Genomic DNA, 24,397 nt, shown 5'->3' on the forward strand with positions numbered 1-24,397 from the left:
ATTGCACTGAGTGGTTTAGCACTCCTTGGGTGTTTCAAGGGCCCAGGTATTACACGATTCTGATGGTATGGGGGTGGCTGGGGTGTACTAGGGCGATGAGATAGTGTGGGCATACTTCACAACAGCCGCAGCCTAATAAGGCACTCTCCTTTTGTCCCCCTCCATTGTGTTGGGGGAGAGTCACTCCTGCTTGGCTTAGGAGATAGTTGTAAGGGAAACGTCTGTTGTGCTTGTGAGTAAAGACACTCTTTAAAAAAAGAATACCAAAAGGTTACCCTGCGCCACAATTTCATTAACACATCTTAAACACACTTGGGTTTGAAAGGAAGAATTACTGGATGTGCCTGGTGGTGGCAAAAAGTAACCCCACTGTGCTGACTTGTTCATCAGGGAGTTGACATCTATCTCTATCCTGGGTCGAACTGTGGGTTGTGTGCCATGCTTTCTCTTTCCTACACCAGATCATGGAGGATGTCAATTGAGCTTCCACCCTAACCCCAAAATATGATTCCTCTAGGCATTTTCCCTGTCCCAGTGCCATCCAAGCTGTATCTTCCTTTCTGAATCAACGTCTCTCTATGTGCTTTCCACCTTTCAGAAACACAGTAGCATTTTTAAATGTTTTTGTTATGTATGACTATTTCTTACCCCATATTTATGTATTAAATCACTTTTCAAACATAAGTCTATATAGTTTATATTTTGCGTACATATTTACAGCACACCGATCCAGCCAACTGTCATCAAGACCCACTAGTTGGAGCTAACTCTCTGAAGGGGAAAGCTTCATCTTCTAATATGTATGTGGTAGCTAAACCTCTGGAATCACAGGAAGAAAATTCACCAGTCTGGGTGTCTTTCATAGTCTAGCACCAGTGAGGTGTTGAATGAGTGATAGGTTTATTTCTGCCTTAATTTTTAATAAGAGCATACATTTAGGTTTAACTCAGGAAAGGTAGAGTTTGAGTAGAAACTCTTGATGTCCAGACGTCAAAGGCTTTGCTGCATGGTTCAACAAGCATTTGCAATGCAATAGGTCTCGCATTTAGGAGAGTTTGAGCTATTGGCATTGTAAAAGACAATAGCTTAAATTCTCGCAAATGCGAGACCTATTGCATTGCAAATATTTGTTGTTTCCAAGCGCCCCATGCTGCGCTTGCAGGATAACAGAGGCCACGCCCCTTTCTTTAGACGAGCCGCGTCTAAAGAAAGGGGCGCAGCTGCCATTAAATTGAAAGCGCAGTATGGGGTGCTCTTACCAAAAAAGCATTTTTTTTTTTAAATCTGTTTTTATTGTTTTAAAAAACAAGAACATTCTTTGGCAAATGACACAATAGGTAAGCAGAGAGTTGATAGCATAGGCAAGGGAGCACCCCGCGACAGAACCCATAACTACTGCGTCAGGACTTGCAATCAGGCTTGTGTGTGAGCACTGTCCCCAGCCGGAGCCAACCACAGTCTCTTTGACAGTCTCGTAGTAGTCTCAACAGGAGTAACAGTATTAACCGTACCTCAGCTAGGTTCCGTGGCTATGCGAGGGTGCTACCCGCCTCATTCAAATAGTGAAGAACAGGCAAAATACCCGCAAGGCCCAAAGATTATACAGAACAAAACCTTAACAATGGCAGCATAAACTGTACATACAGGCCCAATACCCTCCCAGTTGTCGGCAAGCCCCCCCGCCCCTCCACCCCCCCCCCAGGAACCCCCGTGTGTGTGTGTGTGTGTGTGTGTGTGTGTGTGTGTGTGTGTGTGTGCCCCGGCTGTGACCAGCGCTATGCAAGTGTGGGTATCGTGGCGCCAAGGGATGTAGGAAACAGTCGGGGGCATGTCAGCATGGCAGGGGGGCATCCCCCGATCCACCCCCACTCGCGCCAGCTCCGTCGGCCGCCCCCCGCAACTCCGCATCGCTCTCCGCGCCCAGGCGTCTGAGCTTCCCCAGCAGCTGCTTCCAGCGGTCCGCCATGGGTTCCCTCCGCAGGCCCAATGTTTCTTCCCTCTGGATGGCGGTCCCCTCAGCCCCGGCCCATGCCTGAAACGAGGCGGTCCAAGCCTGCACGCGCGGCGGGTCATGCGCTTTCCACCGTTTCGTGATGAGTCGTGTCGCTACCACTAGCCCCAGGTCAATGAATCGAGACGTCACTTTATCTTTACGCGGTCGTTTAAAGTGGTGCAATATGTGTTCGGGCCAGTCGAATGGGATGCTGCGACCCACACTCTCTAGTAGCAGCCCGCTGATCGACCTCCAATAGACACCCAACCGTGAGCAGCTCCACAGCATGTGCAGGAGACCCGCCCCCGGCTCACCACACCTAGGGCACACTGCGTCTGTGCGGTGAAAATACCGATTGATTAACTCCGGCGTGAGGTAAGCTCTCTGCACAATAAATAACTGGATTTGGCGGAATCGCAAGTTTCGGGGTATACGCACCGGGCCCTTGAGTATCCTTTCCCACTCCTTATCCTCTAGCGGTCTACCCAGGTCCAAATCCCACTTAGCGCGGAGGCGGTCCAGGCTGACGGACGACAGCTCCCTCAGTGAGGCTGCGAACCAGCGTATCAGGTGCCCTCCTCTCCCCATAACATGCAAGTATTGCATGGTCAGATGCAGGGCGGGTTCCGAGGTCATATCTCCCCACTGGGCAGTCATGCTCGCCATCAGCGAGCGGTGTGTCAGGAACCCCCCGGGCGGGAGCCCGTCCTCCGACACCAGGGTCTCGTATGGTATGAGCTCGCCCTCCCGGTAGAGATCTCCCAGCGTGCGCACATCGGCCCCCCACCAATCTGCCAGCATGTGGGCCGTGAGCACCCCTCCTCCACCAGGGGAGCCCTCGAGTGGTATTGCCGGCGCATACGGGGTAACAGCACGCGTGAGGAACAAGGCCCTCCGGAAACATCTGTGCGCCACTTCCAGGAGGAGTGGCAGCGGGCGCGCGACCCTGTGAAGGGGATGGAAGGACCTGGTTATTCGTTCCAGTGAGTAGGGTGCCAACCCCGATGCCGTGTCATCCCTGCCCCTATCAGCGAGCCAGCGGGCCACCCATTGTAGTTGAGCAGCCAGGTAGTAGTGCTCAAAGCAAGGGGCGGCTAGACCACCTCTGTCTGTTGGTAAATACAACTTCGCGAGCGCCAGCCTGTGTCGGGTATTACCCCAGACAAAGTCCCGCAATAGCTGACTAAGCTTGCCAAAAAATGCAGGGGAGATGTACATCGGGAGATTGGCGAAGTAATACAGGAGGCGGGGGAGCATGACCATTTTGGCCAGCGCCACTCTGCCCGTGATCGTCAGTGGGAGTGCGCTCCAGAAGCGTATCTGCGACCTGAGCGCCGTGACTGCCCTCCCCAGGTTCCCATCGAAGAGGTCGGCCGGGCTGCGGTAGATTTGGATCCCCAGGTAGCGGAAGGTGTCTGCCTTCCATTGGACCAGTGTGCCATCCAGGCAGTATCGCGGATCTTCAATACCGGCGCTAAAGGCATACAGGCATGATTAGGCTGCGTTTACACGTAGCCCCGAAATGGCGGCGAACGTCCTCAGCAGCCGCTGCAGCTCCTCCGGGACGCGCCCCACATCTTGTACATAGACTAGCAGGTCGTCGGCATAGAGCGACACGTGGTGGACTGCATCCCCCAACTGTAAGCCATCTCCCAGTGTCGCCCGCAGAGCCACAGCCAGGGGCTCAATCGCCAGGGCGAACAGGAGCGGGGAGAGCGGGCACCCCTGGCGTGTGCCCCGGCCCACCGGTATCGCCTCCGAGACGTGAGGGCCCAGACGGACGCGGACCGTGGGTCGCCTGTATAACAGGTCGACCATCTTCAGAAATTCCCGCTCCAACCCATATCGCAGCAGCACCTCGGCTAAGTAACCCCACTCCAGGCTGTCAAATGCCTTCTCTAAGTCCAAGATAAGGCACCCCGCCCTGGGCCACCTGTGCACTGCCTCAGTTGCTACCCTGAAGTATCGCCGAATGTTCAGGGACGTTGACCGTGCCGGGACAAAGCCATTCTGGTCGGTGTGCACCAGGTGGGATTTGTAATCCACGTTCAGCATCGCTAAGGGACGGTAGGAGCTCAGCTCTGTGTGGTCCCTGTCAGGCTTGGGCAGGGAGACCAGGAACGCCTCCCGCATAGAAGGAGGGAGCGACCCTACCTCTAGTGCTGTGTTATAGAGCTCTCTCAGCAGTGGCGCCAGGGACTCGCGGTACGCTTTGTAATATTCCGCGGGCAGGCCGTCCGGCCCCGGCGTCTTCCCAGATGCCATCGATTGAATCGCCTCCCCTATTTCCTCCAGGGAGAGGGGTCCGGCTAGTTCCCCATTTTGTGCCGCCGTGACCTCAGGGAGCTGGACAGAGGCCAAAAAGTCCCCTAGAATCTGCGGGGGGCCAGTTCCCCTCGCTTTGTACAGCTGCCTATAGTGGTCAGCGAAGGCCCGGTGTATTTCACACTGTGTGTGGACTAGTGTGCCATCTGCTCTGTGGATCGATCCTATAGGGGCACGCCGGTCCTCCTGTCGTATGAGCCAGGCCAGGAGGCGGCCCGCCCTATCCGCCCCAGCATGCGTCCTGGCCGTGTGCGCAGCGTAGTTGTGGCACCGGAGCCGCTCCAGGAGATCCGCATGCCTTTCCCGAAGGTCTGCCAGGGTGTGTGAGTGCCGACCCCCTCCCTCTCCCTCCCTCTCATGCCGCAGAAGGTCATTCTCCAGGCGCGTCAGAGAGTCCGAGAGGCCCCTACGTATGTTCCAGGTAGCCCCCAGGCAGTGGCCGCGAATGGTCGCCTTATGGGCTTCCCACTCCACCAGCGTATCACTCGCAGTCCCTTCATTTGCTTCAAAATATGCCAGAATGGCCGTGCCAAGGGAAGATCTAAATTCCGGATCCTCGAGCGCGCTCGGCTGAAGTCGCCAGGTGGGCACCGGCTGCCGCTCCACCACCCAGCTAAGCTGGAGCCACAAGGGGTTATGGTCGGAATGCGTTCGGCCCAGATACTCAGAGCGCACTATGAGTGGGAGTAGCGACTGCGAGCCCACCAATCTGTCCAACCGGACGTGGAGATCGTGCACCGCCGAATAATAAGAGTATATTTTGTCTCTCGGGTGGAGGGTGCGCCATAGGTCCTGTAGCGCCCAATGCGCGAGCCAGTCCCCCAGCGCCCTAGCGTTAGACTCCACCACCGCAGCGCGCAGGGGAGGGAAGGATCTGTCCAGTTGGACATCTAGCACCATATTGAAGTCCCCTCCCAGTAGCCAGGGGAGCCCCGCGTAAGGGTGCAGGATTTGTGTCAGGCGTTCCAGGAAGGACGGCTGATCCACATTGGGCGCGTATATCGACCCCAGCAAGATCTCCTGCCCGTTCAGTTTTTCCCGCACCAGCGTGTACCTGCCCTCGCCGTCCACCACCACCTCCTCGCATCGGAAGGGGACCCCTGCTCGCACCCATATCAATGTGCCGCGCGCGTGCGCCGAATAAATGGTACCATACGTGTGCCCTCTCCACCGCTTGGAAAGCCTGTCCAGTTCTAGCCGTGACATATGCGTCTCCTGCAGGAGAGCGATCCCGACAGAGTGGCGTTGTAAGTAGGAGAAGATGGAGTAGCGCTTTGATGGTGTGTGCATACCCCGTATGTTCCAAGTCACAACATTAGTGTGCGCCATCGAGAAGGTGGGAAAACCAGCCGGGCTGGAAGTAGAGCATCTGCACCCGGGGAGTGGGACGAGGGGCCAGCCATCCAACCCAGGGGAGCATATAACTGCGCTGCCATGTGAACAGTGTAACTGCCGTGAACAATAGAACAAAAAGGGCGTATTCCCAACGGGGCATCCGTCCAAACTTCAAAGGAACTAATTAACTATGCAATGTGTCAGTACAGTGTCTGATGGGGTACGCGCAAGAGTGTCGACTAGCTGGCGCAATGTCCCCCCTCCCCAACCACCTCTAAGGGAAGGGAAAAGCAGCAGCATATCTAGCATGGAACTGTCGCACTGCCCGGGCTCTAGTACGCGGTAGTAGGGACCCCCCACTATAACATCCAGCGGTGCGCGCCACGGTTGGGCCTTCCTGCACTACCAGACACCCCCCACGCTAAGCCTGCGCCCCCTGTGGGAGAACCCTCCCACCCTCAAGTCCCCGTCACTCCAGACGCCCAGTTGCAGGCCAGTTACGTGGGCTTACCCACCCCGCATGGCTCCCACCTCAGTGCGTTGTATCAGTGTCCCATCACGCAATCAAGTCAGCAGTCTGTGGGGTCACCACCGGTAGAGCCAGGTCCTCCGATATCGCCGTGGACGGGGACGAGGCACCACTGGTCCCTGGGGCACTGCACGCTCCAGTCTCCATGCAGTCTCCGCTGGGCGGCGTCCCCAGAGTCGCCACCGCGTCGAGGGCCTCCTGCCGCTCCACTCTGATCCGCTCCGGACTAGGCGCCGTCAGCCCCATCCTCAGCTGCTGTCGGGCCCCCCGCCTCCTACGCCTCCTGGGCCCTCTCTCCGGACGGCCCTCAGGCGCCGCGCCCGCGGGTCTCTCCCCCGTCCACTGCCCCGTCTCCTCCAGCCAGTCCCAGACATCCTCCGGGGAGTCGAAGAAGCGGGTCCCCTCCTTCGCCACCACTCGCAGACGGGCCGGAAACAGCAGGGAGTAGGGCAGCGCCAGCTCCCGAAGTTGCCTCTTCACCGCCAGGTAGTTGCTCCTGCGCCGTTGCACCGCTGCCGTGTAGTCGGGGAAGAACATGACACGGCTACTGCCAACCGTCGGGTCACCGGACTTGCGCGTTTCCCTCAGGACCGCATCTCGGTCGCGATAGTTCAGGAGCTTAAAGAGGAACGGGCGGGGCCGGGCTCCCGGCTTGGGTTGCTGCGCCGGCACCCTGTGTGCACGCTCTACCACAAAGTGCTGGGATAGTGCCCCCTGCGGCAAGAGGTCCGTCAGCCAGCGCTCGATGTACTGCTCCGGGTTCCTGCCTTCGACGCCCTCTGGAAGTCCCACGACGCGTACATTATTGCGACGGGAGCGCCCTTCTGCTTCATCGACCCGGTCTTCCAGTGCATTAACCCTGTCCAACACATCCTGCAGCGCAGCCCCATGGCTATGGGTGATTGGCTGGAGCTCCCGATGCGTCTGGCCCTGGACCGTGACCTTCTCCGCCAGCTTGCGGTGATCTGCATGGAGAAGTGTGAAGTCGGAGGTGACTTTGTCGATCCTGACTTCTAAGGACTCTCTCGTCTGCTCCAGGCTGGCGCCGAGTTTCTCCACCGCCGCGAGCATAATGTCCATCTTGGCCGACAGGGCCGCTGATTGTGGCTCCGCGCCCCCCCCTGGACGGGACTGCGTGTTGTCCACACTCCCTGTGCGTGACTGTCCCTGCTGTGTTTTGTCCCGGAGCCGGCCCATCACGTATTGTTGGGCCGTCGGCATCCGCAGGCCGGATCCCGGTGTCACAGACTCTGCTCGATGGCTGCAGCTCTACTCCTGTACTGCGCACCCCTCCGCGCGGCCACCGGCGCAGACAAGCGACAGGCTCCGAAGTCCTCAGGGCTCCTGGGCCAGTATGTCATGCCCTTCTCCCCAGGCCAGCGCTCCACTGCCCTCCTTACCGGGATGTGCCAGTCGACGGGGCTCCCCGTGGCTCCCCTCACCGGTGGCGTCCTCGGCCAGCCAGGCCTCCAACCTGCACCCTCCAGCCGCTCCGGGCGCGCCTGACCGGCGCCCTCAGCTCCCTGCAGCAGCGCCGGCTGTGTGGAGGCTGGCGCTTCGTCCCACGTCGTCGGGTACACCCGATCGGTGTCCGCCGGTAGTCTGCTGGGCCCCTGGGCACGTAGAATGTCCCTGGTCCGACGTTTCAGCCACCAGAGACGGCCGGGGGTCCTCTCACGTCCAGCACGCCTCGATCAGCCGCCCAGAGTTGCCCCTACCACCTGGGCACCAGTGCCGCACTGCTGTCCTCCTCGGTGGGCACCCTCTCCCAGGGGACCGCTGCCGGCTCTTCTAAAATGGCGGCCCTCGCAATACGGCGCCCGCAACTGCTCGCATCAGTCCACAGGCCCCCGGCAGCAGGCGCCCTCTAACCTCCGGGTCTGCCGGGCCGTCTGATCGCTTTTGCACTCTGCCCCTGCAGCCGTGGGTCCGCCACTCCGCTCCACCTCTCTCGGGGCGCGCCCGCCCAGGCGCGAGCACAGGCCGTCGCTCTCCCCGCAACAAGGGCGCAGGCCGCTCCGCGGGCACCGCAGCCCCCAGCCACTCACTGTTCGTCGGGTGTCTCAGCGTTCGTCGCCTTCTCGGGGCCCACAACGACCCAGGGCACCCTGTTTCGTGTCTTCCGCAGGCCGCACCACACGCGGGCCGCCCAGGCCAGCCTCGCTGCTCCCCCAGGGCACAGCTCCGCCTGCCGCCGTCACCGGTGTCCTCACGGTCCGCGCAGCGCAGCCCAGGCCGCCGCCTCCACTCCTCCGCGCCTCAGCACATCAGGCGCACCGCAGTCTCCGATGGGAAGCCCCCGCCGCAATCACCCAGGGCCGCACTGAGCACCGCGCTCTCCGTCCTCAGCTCGCCGGACACGCCCTCCAGCCGGCGGCCACCGCTAGCGAGCAGCTCCGCCTCGTAGGCTGCCTCGCGGATTGCGGCCAGGAGCGATCACCTCACAGCTCCCGGACATCAGGGAGTGTCCCCACCGTCGTCCCGCACCCGACCAGCGCTGTATGGGTCAGGGCTGCCCGCTTCCCAGGATAACTGACAGGGTGAAGCGGGGGTAACGGCCGGAGCCTCAAGGACTTGCGGCCGCCATGTTCGCCAGTTGGCCACGCCCCCCTTACCAAAAAAGCATTTGCTTGGCGTCAACAGACTTGTAAATTACGCGCCCATCGGCTTGTAGGATCCCCCCTGAGCCTGTCATGACCCCTGAGGCTACTTGCACACTTCCTTGGTAGGAGGCCGATATTGGAAGCTGACGGGGCTGCACTAGTGAACTAGTGTGCGGGAGGCTTCGCACGCATTACAAGTGAAACTGAGGCCCTTACTTGTCTGAAGCAGTGAGACCTGACACATTCTGCATATTTGAATCTCTCCACACAGACAGTCTTGCACTAATTGGTGCTAAAAACTTGCGGCCCCTTTCTGCTTTGCGCCGCCTCTACACTTACTGTGAGCTTGGTACCCTGGGCCTGCTCATGCCCCTGGAGAAGTTGGGACTCTACGTGAGGCTGGGCCCCAACTGGTGGACATCTGGACTTGGGCTGCCTACAGCGTTCAGCAGTCTACTGCCAAAATGGGTAAGCACGACATTCGGCAACCCAGGCTCACATTCAAGAGTAAACTCCTAATGCGACAGGTTGGGCAAGAGACTTGCTCTGTATCTGTCTCAGAACACCACAGAGAGAACAAAACCCAAGACTTGGATCTGAAAGAAATACTGGTGGAAGTCCAGACCAGCTTGAGAGCTATTGATCCGAAACTTGACATCCTCACAAATCGCCTTGACCACATGAAACAAAGTGCGGATAAACACTAGACTCAACTGAACCACATTGGGAATCGCGTCTCCAATGCAGAGGACGCCCAGTCTGTTTCCAAAGAACATATGCTGCACATTGACCGGGCATTGATTAAAGCTGAGAATGAAGACCTTGAAGCACGATCAAGGTGCTACAACCTCCGGATTATTGAAATCCCAGAATCCACTTTGATATCCAAAATGGAAGTCTATGTGGAATCACTACTTCGTGAGCTTTTTTGGAAAGGTGTTCTCCCTGGTCTTCATTGTGGAGAGGGTGCATCGATCTCTGGCTCGCGCCCTCACTGGGGCGTCTCGGTTCACCCCATCATCACACCCCTTCTAAATTATACGGACCGAGATACTGTACTTCGCCTTGCCTAAGCGCACCAGACCATACGCCACCAAGGCAATGACTTTGCCTTCTAACCCGATTTCACTATGGCAGTGCAGGCGGCAAGGTGGGAGTTCCTGTCTGTGAAAAAGTCATTACAGAAAGCCGAAAGCCCTTATCCCGTCTTGTATCCAGCTAAGCTACAAATCACACTTGAGGGAAGGTCGCATTTTTTTTACTTGTGCAAAGATGGCCTTCAAATTCACAAAGATTTTCAGGCCATGGCGACACACCCCTGACGCCTTCCCGCATCTCACTACTGAAGGCGCTCTCAACTACAACAAATAGGGAAACTGTTCATTAGTTGTAGGATGTAATTGTTGTTCTTGTCTCATTATATGAATGTTATATGACTATTGCACTGCCTTATGACAGACATCCCCAGTGTGGTCTTATTGGGGCCTATTGCCTAACTAATGTTTCCATCCTGCCCACTGTGATAGACCATTGGGAATATTTCTCCATTGCGTTGACCCAGCCCTAGTTGGCAGGGGTGTCTGCTTGGCTCTACAGGGCTCGAAAAATCCACTCGCCTGCTTGCTATGGCAGGCCAGATTTATTCAGGACGAGCTATTTTTAGGCCCTACTTGCCCTTTGTGGCAAGTAGGAAGACAAACTCACTTTTGACCTCTGTCTCTGAAAACGGAGCAAATTTGACAAGATATCAAGATGTAAAGGCATTTTTATTGCATGTGAATGAGCAATGAAGATGCCTTTAAATCCTGTCACATTTACTCCTCTTTCACAGACGGGGGTCAAGTAGGTTAGTTAGGTCGAGGAGATTTTTCAAGTTACTAGACCTGCAGGCCTAGTAAAAAAAAATGGATTTTTCTAGCCCTGGCTCTTCCTCGCCCCAGGGATGAATCCCAGTCTGGTTACTTGGTTTGTTACGGGTATGGTGGGTTGGGGGGGGGGGGGATACGAATGCTCAACCATGTGTGGGTATTGGAGTGGGAGGGCAGGAATGTTGTACACTGCATGTTTTCTATTGCTTTCTTTGCTTTTCCATGATACCTGGGTGATACATTGTCACTAGCACCACATGTAGATCTCTGTGCACTGAGCCCCAAGTCATGCTCTACATTGAACAAGACAGCACTTGCTTGCTATGACACAAACGAAATGTCTTACCTGAAATATTCGCATTCTTAACAATCATAGGAAGGCTCGTCTAGTGCACGTATACTTAGTCCACCGCCACATCGACATTAGTTTCTTACAAGAACTCCAACTTACCACATGCATGCCTCCAGGTTTGCGCTCCAAATGGTGCAGTGTAATGTACGCCTCTCTCTATTCCAATTATGCCTGGGGAGTCACTATTCTAATTCGCAGAGGTCTTGCTTGGCACCTCACTGATTCTGTGATAGTTAGAGAAGGCCAATATGTCATACTGGCTGACACCCTCTATAGACAGCTGGTTACCCTTGTCCACATATACAGCCCAAATACAGATGCCCCAAAGTTTTCTCCAAGCTGTGGAGGTTGGGGGTTGGCATGGGTCCTGGGAGCCATAATCTGGAATGGGGATTTCAATGTAGCACTAAATGATCAGCTTGGCCGATCCGAATCTTCTCGTCGCCCACATCCTGGGGCTGCTTCTGTTCTTAATATAAATATGCCAGACAATTACCTTTATGATGCATTGAGACTAACACATGAATGGGTCAAGGGAGGGCACCTGTTTTACCACACATCACAATGCTTGGTTCAAGGATAGACCTGTGGTTGGTGTCCAGGGATGTCCAGACTGTTTCTCAAGCTCACCCTCATGCTTTTTCCTGGAGGCTCCCACTGGGGGCGCTGCTAGATGCAGTGTTTCTCAAGGAGGTCCGTTCAGAAAAAGTCGCTTATTTTAAACTAAATGAGGGCTTGGTGAGCCCCTCATCAGAGCTTTGGGTAGTATTTAAGGTTGTGGTGCGCGGCGTCTGCATTGCTAAACAGTGTGCCGTACTGCGGGCTATACGTGGTCAGCTGGCCAGACTGGAGATCGACATACATGGTTTGGAGACCTCGTATTTCCAGACCAATGATGCGGCTACACTAGCTAGGATTAGAGCAAAAATGTCTTCATATGCTGAGGAGGCAGACCATGAGGCTGTCTACCTAGGGCATGATGCACATGCCCCAATATATGGGGAGGGACATCATCTGGGCAGAACTCTGGCCAGTTTATTTTGCAGGCCACGCGCCTCCACGTATATGTCGTATAACTCGGGGGAATGATTCAGTTGAGGAGTACAGAGGCCAGAATCAATAGATTAACATTTCAACAAACGAAATACCTCTCGCTCATCTATAAAGGTTGAAAATAGTCTCTGACCCCATGCAAGACCATATAAATAGATAGCTTTGAGGACAAAGTGGAATAAGGTCCCAGCACTACCTGTACACAAAATAGTAGGACATGTATTTCAGTGTGTGAACCAAACGAAATACTATGATAGAAAAAGAAAAAAAAGTGCTATAAAAGTGGTGAAAATATATATTCCACTCTGTGAATCAAATGAAATATCACATCTATAGTATACAGTAATACATGAGTTTATTTATGTGTAATAAGTTTGAGTTTGTTTAGTCATTCATATATTGTGTATACGTGTTGTATATAAATGTTCATGTTTTTTTGGAAAATATTGATGAGTTGTTGTAATGTATCTGGTGAAGGGATTCTTAAATGAAAATAAGGTTTGAATAAAAGCAAAAAATAAGAATAGAGGCCCAGAGTCAATAAAAAGGACTATTGTGGCATAAGATTTAATTTGATCAATGGTGTCAGAGGTATTTTGTTTGTTGAAATGTCCACGTATGTGTCTGCGCACATAGATGACTACTCTGTTACTCAGGACACCTCCAAGGGCCTGCTACATACAATGTCCTCTTTCTATTCCAGACTTTGTTCGGCCGCCCCGTACATAGTTTGTCTGAACTCGCATACTATTTGGGACGCCATACAGCTCCTATGGCTTGAAAATGCCTACAGGGAATATCTAGACTTCCCCCATCACTACTGAAGAAATAATACAGGCGATTAACTCCCTCCCCGGGACAAAGCACCAAACCTAGATGACCCACTACAGACTTCTACAAGGAATTTGCATCATTACTAGCCCCCCACCTTCTAGCGGTATTTGAGGACTCCTTGGAGATGGGACTCCAGCCCCCCTCGCTTAGAGAAATTATTGCATCCATCCTCAAGCCAGACAAACCTGCATGTAAGTGTGACTCCTTTAGGCCGCTGTCACTGATGAATGTTGATAACAAAATACTGGCGAAAATCCTAGCTAATCGTCTGCTACCTTTACTTTCAGATATAGTGCGCCCAGATCAATATGGATTAATTCCCAGACGTTCCACCTCTCACAATCTCCGAATTAAATTTGCTGTCATGCAATCATCTTGACCCAAGGTGTCGGCGGTGGCAGCTGCTTGACTCCACCAAGGCCTTTGATTCTTTAGAATGGGCTTATTCTTTCCCCTGGGACTTAGCCCCACTTTTATATGATATATTCACCTCTTGTACACCGTCCTTATGGCTTGGATTCGTCTTAATGGACTGCTGTCGGACCCTTTTTCAATTACCAGTGGTACATGGTAGGGATGCCCATTATCACCATCGATATTTGCGATGGTGATAGAGCCTCTAGTCATGGCAGCATCACGCTGACATGGGCTGGGATTCACCTCGAGGGACCTGATAATCTCAATGTATTCAGACTGCATCACCCACAATGTGCATAACCCGCGAGAGAACCTGGCGTGCATTACTCGAGAGATCATTCGCTTTAGGTGATTTTCTGGCATATGTAAGACAAAAAGATCCAAGGTCATGGATCCGTGAACCTAGTTAGTAGGGAATGGGGGTCAAAACTCAATGAGTCAACGCACCACAATTGAAAGAAAATAAAATACTTTTCTTGAGTCCCCTCACTCACCCAAGGTTTCCCTTAGGTGACATGCTTCATCATTGGGGCCATCCCAAGCATCTACTGCTTGGGGCGTGCTGCGACTTGCGAGAGTTACGTAGGAGCACTGAATTAATAAGGCATAGTGCAGTGAGGGGGGAGTGGTGTGGATTGATTAAAATTTACCTAGCTAGTGAGTGTAGGATAAGTAAATTTTTGCCTCTCTTATGTGAAAACATAGGTGCAGGGATATCAAGGTTCCCGCTGTTAAGGATCCCCCAGTGTTTCTTAACCATCTTGGTGATTTTGTCCGACGCCGTGCTGAAAGTGGTGATGCAGATGGGTCTCCTATCTCTCTGTTTCTTGTTTTACATAAGTCTCTAGGAGAGCGTCTCTATTGTTATTTTTTGCTCTCTTTTTTGCCTTGTTGATGATGTGGGAAGGATACTTTCTAACCTTCAGTTTCCTTGCCAGGTCTCTAGCCTGTTCCTCAGATACTACGTGTTCAGTGTAACGTATGTAAATTGTTCACGCTGACACTAAAGTGCGCGTTTATTATTTTTCACTTTAGTACAGGTTGTGCATGGAGTGGTACGCATGGGGCTGGTCCTGAAGAAGAGGTTTAGGGGATAACCTCGAAACATGTTGACTCTGATTATTAGGGACTATTAGCACATAATTACCTAATTCCTCCCTTTTATTAAACCCCCTTTTTATCCTTTACCAGCTAGGAGCAAGAATAAGCTTATCCTACACTCACTAGCTAGGTAAATTTTAATCAATCCACACCACTCCCCCCTCACTGCACTATGCCTTATTAATTCAGTGCTCCTACGTAACTCTCGCAAGTCGCAGCACGCCCCAAGCAGTAGATGCTTGGGATGGCCCCAATAATGAAGCATGTCACCTAAGGGAAACCTTGGTTGAGTGAGGGGACTCAAGAAAAGTATTTTATTTTCTTTCAATTGTGGTGCGTTGATTCATTGAGTTTTGACCCCCATTCACTACTAACTAGGTTCACGGATCCATGACCTTGGATCTTTTTGTCTTACATGTACCTAGGAGGACGAACCTAGTTATATCCTCCTCTCCCTCATTTCTATTTTGATTTTCTGGCATACACATACACTGAGCGAATTCAATACTCTTCCCGCTCACTGATAACACTTGCCCATTCCATGCAGAATACCTCATGGCTGGGCCTCTGCCACAGTCTGCTGCCTGAGACTCTGGCTGAGTCGAAATCTGGAGGAGCTGTGAAGGTCCAATTATGTGCACGCAATGGACTGGTAGGAGGAAAGAATTCCTGTCTGGTCTGGGTTGCCTCTTTCCCTCGCCAGGCAGATTGCCATAGCAAAGATGGTGGTTCTCCCAAAATTTCTTTGTCTCTTCTCCAATATCCCTATCCCACTCACTGCTCAATTTTTAAAGCGCTTACGGTCTAACTTGGTTTCCCTGGTTGGGGGGGCCGATAGCCACACATCTCCTGGGACGTGCTTACACTGCCCCTCTCTCAGGGTGGCATGGGAGCACAGTACATGACAATTTATGCACTAAAAGCACAATTTCTACATCAGTGGGTGCACCTGATGCGTTATCAGCCATATGTTGCTGTGGAGACAGATCGCGCAGATCCTTGGCCTTTAACTACGGCATTGTATGCCCCTTATAAGACACTGCGGGCAGAGGTTAACACTGTGATGAGTGTTCAATGGGCTTGGAAAGGATTAAGGAAGCGAGCCAGACTGTCCACCATATATGCGCCTTCTATACCACTGGGACGCAATCCCCTTATGCTGCCGCTATATGACAGGGGGACTAAAGCGCGGGCATGCAGACAGAATTGAATTACTTTCTTGGACGTCTGTCCGGAGGGCATTTTCCTATAGCACCCTACACCTCAGCCTCATCAACATCAGCTGCATTGGACCTTTTTATGTATTATCAGATTCGAGCCACTTGCTGAAATCTCCATGACACCTTCCCAGCGCACCCCCTGATATTTCAGACACTAGAGCATGTGCTGACTACACTTTCTCCTCATAAGATGATTGCCTTCCTCAATACCACCATCCAGTCCTCCTACCCAATTGTGACCACGAGTTCCCGTGTCACTGGGGAGGCGGATGTGGGCACCCATTGACAGATCCACTGTCGTCATTTTGTTGCGGGCAATAAAAATTGCTCTCGCCCAACTACAGACTGCGCTTCATACATTTTAAATTATTGCACCGTATATATCACAAACTTCCTTTCTTCATTTGGCATGCCTTTGCCCTGCTGTGGCGGCGTTTTGGAGGGACTTTTTTCTTTTATACACAATATCACCGAGCACTACGTTCCCACCACCCCTCTGATTCGGCTGGTGGGATACGTCAAGGATGTGCTGCCTACAGACCGCAGGCTTACGACCATGGTGCTTCTCTTGGCGAAGCGAAGAGTGGCCATGCACTGGGGCAAACATCCAGCACCCATGATCGCTGCATGGCTGGGAGATGCAGCATATTTTTCGGAGCAACTAACCCTTTATTGGGCCCTGATGGCACCCCAGTCCAAACCCAAGGATATTTGGGAACCTTTACTGGCATACCTGCATGCTAGCGCTACATCCGCGCCTTCCCCTCCTGCTGCTGCATCCTCTGAGGCCCGATACTGCCTGTTCAATAATACCATTCTCCTTACTTGGGCCCCTAGACCTGAACCGTACCTATATCCTACTGTCTATGATGTTCTCATGCTACAGTTTTTTTTGTGGTTTATTCTGGGGCCCTGGGCTTGCTGCTACAAATTGTACACTTCATCTAGGCATGTATGCATGCTGTATAGCGTTGGGAGTCTCATCATTGCAATGCTGGTTTATGATCTATGTAATCAACGCCCTCTACCCCTCTTTTTTTCTGTCTTTTTTTTCACCTACCTTACATCGTTTGAAAATTTGTCTTTCCGTGTTGTCCTATGCGCAATATCGTTTTCTCTCTCTTGTGAGGTTTGTTGCAAGCTGTTTCTGTTTACAAAATGCCAATAAAAACATTTTTTTTTAAAAGTTTACAAACACGTTTTGAGTAAATTTTAGGATTTATGATGTAAATAGGTGTTAGCAAGCTTAGGGTTCATATTTGTGAGTTTTTTTAATGGAACATTTGATGACGTGTGCCTTCGGAAGTAGAAGATTGATTTCTGGAAATTTTCACCCTCTGCTCATGTGTGTACCCTTTTAGTTTTAGGAGGCACGTGTTGGCTTTAAATCTGAATGGCTGCAATTCATTAATGAAGAAATTACAGCAGCTGTTTGCCTTTTTGGCACACACTCAGGTATGGCCCTTTATTTCAAGAAGCAAGTGTATTTGTGCTCACCTAAGTCAGTTGTTGCGACTAGGAACAGAAATATGAAGCAGTGTTGCAACATGCTAAAAGTGTGGTTTCCTCAGGTTTATTTTTTCAGCAGTTAATTGGCACACCATATGAAGTCGATCTAACATAAATGAAGAAGTATTGATTCTTTTATGCAAAGATTTATGAAAGTCAAAGTGTCTTTGGTCTAGTGTGTTTTAATGTTAAACAGTGCTGTTAAAGAGATAGCCAAACAGTAGGCTACAATATCAGAAGTTGCTTATGACATGGCTGAGCTTCGGTTTCCAGTCCTTTGAGGTGTGTTCTGTCAAGTATGTTCAGTAAATATACTTGTTCTTTTAAGCTAGGAAGAGGACTGTCTCTCCTGTCCAACCTTCCTCTCTTTCTCTCCCTCCTCTAGTGCCATAGATTGCCCAGTCCATGATGCAGTATTAACAGGTATGCTGCGGGTTCAGCCAACCCACCCACAAAGGGAGCTTGAAGGAGGGTGGAAGTAACAGAATAGTTGTCTTCGTCAGTTGAAGGTGTGCAAAAGTAAACCTAGAAATGGAACCATCCAGATGAAAGGTGCTTCCTTACTCTCTTGGATCATTACAGTTCAGATTTTTCAAAAGTATGAGGGCCAACTCTAAGGTTCCCTTAAGGGTAACACACATCCTGTTTATAGTTAACAGCTTCTCAGTGGGTTATGGTGGCATTGACATGGAGGCTGTTAAAACTCTACTGACCTGCGTATGCAGCTGCTGTGAGGCTGAACTTTTGCTACCCCAACTTGAATACTTACCCATTTAAGGTTTCTTTTTTTTTTTGTTTTTTTAGCTCAGCTGATTTTTGCTCATTTAAAGTGTCTGTCACAAAAGTCTTGGTGCCTACACTCCTGGCTCTCCATCAAATCTCTCCCAAAAGTCAGTTTTTATGATAGGCTTCATTCCAAATCTGACCCTTTCTCTTTATTAGGAATTCAGCAAATTACCTATTATGTTGTTGAGAAAGGACTCTTAGCTTGTTTGTAAAAACTGTTAATTCATGTATGAAAGTGATTTTTGTCATTTCTAGTATGCTCTTGTTTAGATATTGCCTTTGCTTTTGTTTATCAGAAAAGGCTGATGTTGTTATTAATGTGGCTCCTGATGCATTTTCCCTTCTTTCTGTTTTTGTTTCTGGTACTCTTACTGTGAATGTGCAGCCATCTCTTCCTTTATTTTAAACGTATATTTGAAACAAACTGCCTATTGTGGACAGTTAATTTCAATAGGTTTCTTTTCATTTCTAATTTAGAGGGAGGCCTATGCACCTCATGTTTTCTTTGAGGCTTCCAGACCACCCTGGTTTACACCTAGATCCCAGCAAGACTGTTCCGAATACCTCCGGTTTCTGCTTGACAGGTAATTCTGGGTAATGCTTTTTTTAATGAAGTGCACAGTGTATTGATGGGATTTACAGAATGCAGTGCATTCCTTACATGGTGTCTTGGCACTAAGGAGTTCACCTAAAGCACACATGGCTGTCAAGATGTCATGTTTCCCTGCACTAATTTGCAGTCCGGAAGAGTTTCACCTCTTCATATAATGTAATGATCCTCTCCGGATCTTACTTCGAATGGGTGTGCATTCTAGACCCTTGTCACTTCCGCAGAGGCGACTCATATATCTGTTCTAACCTTACTGAAACACAGAAGCTTTCATCAGAAAGCAGTGTGAATAGCAAAGTGAACTTGTAGGCTGATACTATTAGAATGTGTTACACTCAAAGAAAGCACTATGGCTTGGAACTTCACTTTGGATTTTGCAGACCATTTTGCGTCTATAGTAGCCTGTTAAAGGAACCAGACTAGGAAAAAATACTATTTTTAAGGGATACTTTTTGACCACTTGGGATGGAAAATATCACACTAATGCAACACCATGCTTGATGCAAATGTTCTGATGCCATAATTAATTTGATGAATTTGGAAGATGCTGAACATTTGTCTTATTTTGGGATGATCAGGTCACTTATTGTAAACCTTACATTTCCTCCATTTATGTTAATAGGAACTTAAATATTCCAGTAACTAAACCTATATTCTAACTTAATCTAAGTAATGTTATTGTGGGTATTTGTTTTTTAAGCAATTGCTTTTTTTGTGGTCATATGATGGTATGTTTTGTTATGCTGAAGTACTTTTAGCTTGATTTAACACTTCTTCCCTTTCTATAAAATGATATCGCCGAGCGTGAAACCATAACTATCTGGTATGATAGTGTGCAACCCCTGTGAATGCTGTGCTTTTAAAAAGCAATTTTCTGAATTTTTATCCTGTGTTGTGTATACACATTTAGTTTCAGCTATTCACACTTGGAAAAAGGATGCCCATGTTCTGGTGGGCTCTTTCCTGCATGTCAGTCCTGGTTCCCTTTCCTGCCCACCAGTACACTTGTCCATGCGCTAGCACATTGCCCTCCTCCTCTGTGCCTCATTCTCCTAGTCTTTATGTTCTTTATGGTGCGCTAATTCTGGAACATCTTCCAGGTGCTCAAGTTCAAGGGCTCCGTCTTGCATGGCAGTCATGGTATGTTTTACCAAGCACCAATGCCACTGCTCTTTCTGGCACACAAACCCTTTTTCCACAGACTGAATGGGAATTTTTAAAGCAGAAAAAGGGGGTCCTGGCACTTTTAGGAAGAGGCATCGTTAGTCAAGAAAAAAGATGAGTTTTCAACGATATTAGAAAGTTGAATGGCACGTGACTGCACAAAGTTTAGTGGGAAGAGCATTACCAAGTTCATATGTGATTACTATGAAGGTGCACTGCTGTCTAGTTTTGAATCTGCGTAATCTCGGAAAAATAAGATTAGCAGGACTCAAACTCTGTCTGCCTCCTGTTTTTTGAAAGTTTTTTTTTTATTGTCAGCCAGTTTAGAGATTATATATGTGACGTGATTTGAAGCTTTGTTGTTCTAAAAATGAAACGAGCGCTGCCTTTTGAATATGCTACAGTCAGATCAGTAGATAAGGTGGAAGGCTGATAGGCATAGTTACTGTAGTCTAGGCGTTAAAGAAGGAGTATCTAGACTACTTTTTTATTGAAGTGTACCGCTCAGGAGACTCGGAGTTCCAAATCCATTCTCACTACCTAGGCCTGTTACACCTAGGTCTTGCACCCCCAAAGGCCTGTTCCTCTAGTTCTCTGAACCCTCAGAGGCACTGTAGCCGTCACACTCCAGAAATTTGCATAGGAGATGTTGTGCATCACACATATGTACTCCTCACAAAGAGTTTGCACTCCATCAAGAGATCTCACTTGTACAATGTAAGAAACTGGGTTTTTGTTACAGCAGTCCACCACTTTTTGCCTGGTGTTTGATGCAACATTGAAGTGCACTGGGTTTCTGCTAATCAAGTCCCCAGTGCCAGTGTTCTTTCCATAAAACAAAACAACTGGTCACTTGATCCCCAAGTGACCAGGCCTCTAGCACCTCTGTAAGTCCCTAGTAAGTGGTACCTCTGGTACCTTAGGCATATGTCCCGAATAGCTGCAGAATATCTTGTGCCACTCTAAGGGACCCGTTTTAAACAAAGATAAACCTTGAGGATTTATTTAGCTTCTATTCATTAATCAAGTAGTCACCGTAGTGAACTTCATTTTCAAGAACTTCAATAAAGACAATTCTCACAGTTGATTTTTTTATGCAATCTTTTTTTAGTAGTTTGACATAACCAATCTTTTTATATATACAATAATAAAAAATATATATATTTTCATTTATACATTGGCAACATAGGACTACTGTCGATTTAGCACATATAAACAGTAGTCATTGACACTTTTTATACAGCAATGAACCATCCACAGTTGGTCATACACCAAGAAAATTCTTGTTTAGACAATTGCGATATCATAACACATCAGATGAACTCTGTTTATGCCAAAGAAGTGTCACAGCGTCGACGTTTCGGTCTCCTATCTGATAATATTAATCACCGAGACCATCTTCAGGACCACAGTTGCACCATGTATCTATTATAAACAAATGTATTTCTTCCATTATTAAACATGCTATTTACACATATCCACATCTAAGTTCTAAATATTTGTATTGCCTCTACATTGAAGGAAAACAGGTGTGTCCATAAGGTAACCACCTGATATAGTAAATAGATACCCAGACACCGTAAACTATATAACACCCAATGAAAAAAGATGAAGAGTGAAAAAGATTAAACTCCGTGCACAAAAAGTCAGTTCGAGATGTCCCAGACACCACTCTAGTATCTACAATTACAACCGCCAGAACAGTAACGCACACCACCATCACTCAGTGGACGTATCTAATGTGGAGATTTGTTGTGAGAAAGTATGCACTTACTTCTTCGAGACTATAAACACTTCCTAATCTCCAATTGATTCTTAACCGGTTTTCCACCGTAGAAGCACTTAGTTCTAGAAATCATAATTCCAAAGATACAGCATATCGTAAATACAATTTAATTATACCACAAGTTTGCTCTCTACGTACACAGAGTACCATAGCTCAAACTTCCAACAGTTACTTACAAAGAACGCCAGGTTTCTTTGGCGCTTCGTGACTCCGTAATCTGTAACCAAGCAAAGGAAACAGACCTAATCACTTAACGATTCCGCCAATTCTCTTCTCTATAACAGTTAGACCACCCGTCTATGACCCACTCCATTCCTTACCAATAACGGGTATCTTTACTGGCTACACTTCCATTCAACACCTCGCCAATTAGTCCGAGTGTGAGTCGCAAGACGACGCATGCGTTATTTCAAGAGTGGCGTGATGTATATCGTCATGAACGCACAGCCAAACAAATCGGCCATCTTGGAATGTGGACTTTTAAGCTTCAAATAGTGAGTCTAACACTCAAAATCAAATTAGACTATACCCCGCTGCCTTCTGAATATAGCTGACAATCGCGGGACAAAAGTACAAAATGTCAGAACCTATGGAGTATATGGTAGATTAAAAACGTCTTGATCCAAAAGGAAAAAACGCTCATTAGTTGAAAAGACTGGTCACAGATGCATCAATGCAGATACAGCAAATACGACAAAAACAGAGGGCAGGAAAAAATCCGATAACTCAACCACATGGCTAAGTGACCAATTGTTCATAGCACGATGGCTTATAAAAGGTCTTCTATCATTCAAAATAGAAATCTACATAACATCGTCCGATGTAATCAGCTGTATATTAGTCCCCAGAATTATGTCCTTCATTTAAGTACAAGAGCACGAGATTAATCACAGCGTGATTGCAGCACTTCCAGTATGGATCTAGAAGGGCCCAAGCAACCCCTATCCAGACAAAAGATAATAATGAAGGATCCTGTATAATACAGTGAGACAACAAGGGGCCATATAGATTACAGTGTCGCCAAAGTTTGCCATTCAATAAAGGAATTCAATCCCTTCTCTACCGTTTTAACTGACCAAATCCACCTGTTTTCCTTCAGAGTCAGTAGGCGCTCAACATTTTGTCTTCGTTTTGTATTTTTTACAGTCTCCAATACAAACCATTTCATATCGGTGGGGGTATGTTCATTCTCCACGTAGTGTTCTACCATGGGTGCAGTGGTAATTTTACATCTAATGCGTGATTGATGTTGAATTATGCGTTTTTTAATTTCTTGTGTTGTTTTGCCTATATAATATAGACCGCAAGGGCATTCTATACAATAAATGACATTTTTTGTCAGGCAGTTTGTATGTTGCCGCAATGTCCATTTGATTCCATTAAGGACACAGGACTTTACCACCGATGTCGTGGGACAGGCTATGCAATGCTCGCATGGGTAATGGCCAGTTATTGGTGTAAACCCCCACAGATTTGTCAATGAGGTGGGGACTGGTTCTTTGTATGCTTTCACAAGTGAGTCCTTTAAATTTCTAGCTCTTTTGAAAGCAAACCGGGGTCTAGTGAACTGTGGGACCCAGCACCAAACTCCAACAGACTGCCACTGCAGACTGAATGACAAGGTGCTCTAAAAAGTGAAAACATTACATGGCACACACTTGGGGCCATGTCCCCTAGCATTGCTTCTAATATTGTAAGTCACCCCTACAGCAGGCTTTACAGCTATAAGGCAGGGTGCATTAAATTTCATGTGAGGACATATCTGCATGAGCAGATATGCCCTTGTGCTGTCCTGTTCAATTACTGGCAGTACAAGTGATTAGGGAAGCCATCTTAAGGTATGTACTGGGCACTGGTCAAAATGAGTTTCCCAGCCACATAATGGCTTCACAGAACCTATGTTGTTTGGTATCAAACACCTCGTATTAATAAACCCACACTGATTCCAGTGTTGGACTTATTAATACACCCCGAGTGTACCGTAGAGGTACCCCCTGAAACCTATCATCCCTCTAGTGTTCTGGCTGACTGGTCCTGTCAAGCCTGCCACCACAGACGAGTTTCTGACCCGAGGGTTGAGAGCCCTCATTCTCAAGAGGTCAGGAACAATACCTGGTCTGGAGAGAGGTGATCTCACTTCCTCCTCCAGGAAGGTTGGTAAATCAGCATACCAAGGAAGAAAGCTTCAAAGGCCTCTGCTGCCTTTGATATGCGACCCAAGGCTTCCCCAGACTGGGATGCTACCCCCTGCCCTGGACCTATTTGACACAAAGACAGGTGGGATAATTAGCTATGCAGGAGGCGTGCTACACTACGATGCAGGACACACCAGTTTGAAGTGAATATAAAATTAGGAATTCCACCATCTTGTGTGTGGCGGAATCAGGAATTCAGGGACATGGTGTTGCCCACAATCCAAAGGAAGTGGTCATCTAGGGGGTGTAGTGACCCCAGGGGTAAGTAAATTGAATATTTAAGGGACCCTCTGATAACAGGCCTTCAAATTTTGACAAACAAAAAGAAGTGGACAAAGAAGAAGACTGCTGACTGAGAACTCAGGAGCACTACTGACTCTGCACCAACACTGCCAGCCTGCCTGCTTATCCCGACCCTTGTGGAGCATCCAACTACTCCTGCTGCTGTGCAGAATTCAAGAAACAAGAAGGGCTGCCAGTGCTTTGCCAATTGCCAAAGAAACTCCCTTGGAGTAGAGGAGCTACTCCCTTGCAGCCGCAGGCACCAAAGAAGCAACCACCTGGTACTTCGACCTGCTGCCTACGGTGACTCCGACGCATCAGCCACCCAGGAAAGGCAGCCATGCTCCTACAGGTCAGATCCTTCCTCCTTCCAAGTGTGGGGATGCCAGGACCAACCGAAGTTGCACAGTACCTGTACCTGGGGTACTGAACTCC

The 24,397-nt window shown here is 49.3% G+C and overlaps 1 protein-coding gene across 1 annotated transcript in view; it reads left to right on the forward strand.

Annotated features, from left to right (window-relative positions):
• The window catches only part of USP38 (ubiquitin specific peptidase 38), a 216,248-nt gene that overhangs the window by 90,991 nt on the left and 100,860 nt on the right, over nt 1-24,397 (forward strand). The window contains exons 8-9 of the mRNA XM_085641602.1: nt 16,992-17,085; nt 18,403-18,509. Of these exons, the coding sequence (XP_085497728.1) occupies nt 16,992-17,085; nt 18,403-18,509 (201 nt within the window). The remainder of the gene's footprint in view (nt 1-16,991; nt 17,086-18,402; nt 18,510-24,397) is intronic.

This window comes from Triturus cristatus, chromosome 2_2 (genome assembly GCF_964204655.1).
Source record: "Triturus cristatus chromosome 2_2, aTriCri1.1, whole genome shotgun sequence".
Lineage (NCBI taxonomy): Eukaryota > Metazoa > Chordata > Amphibia > Caudata > Salamandridae > Triturus > Triturus cristatus.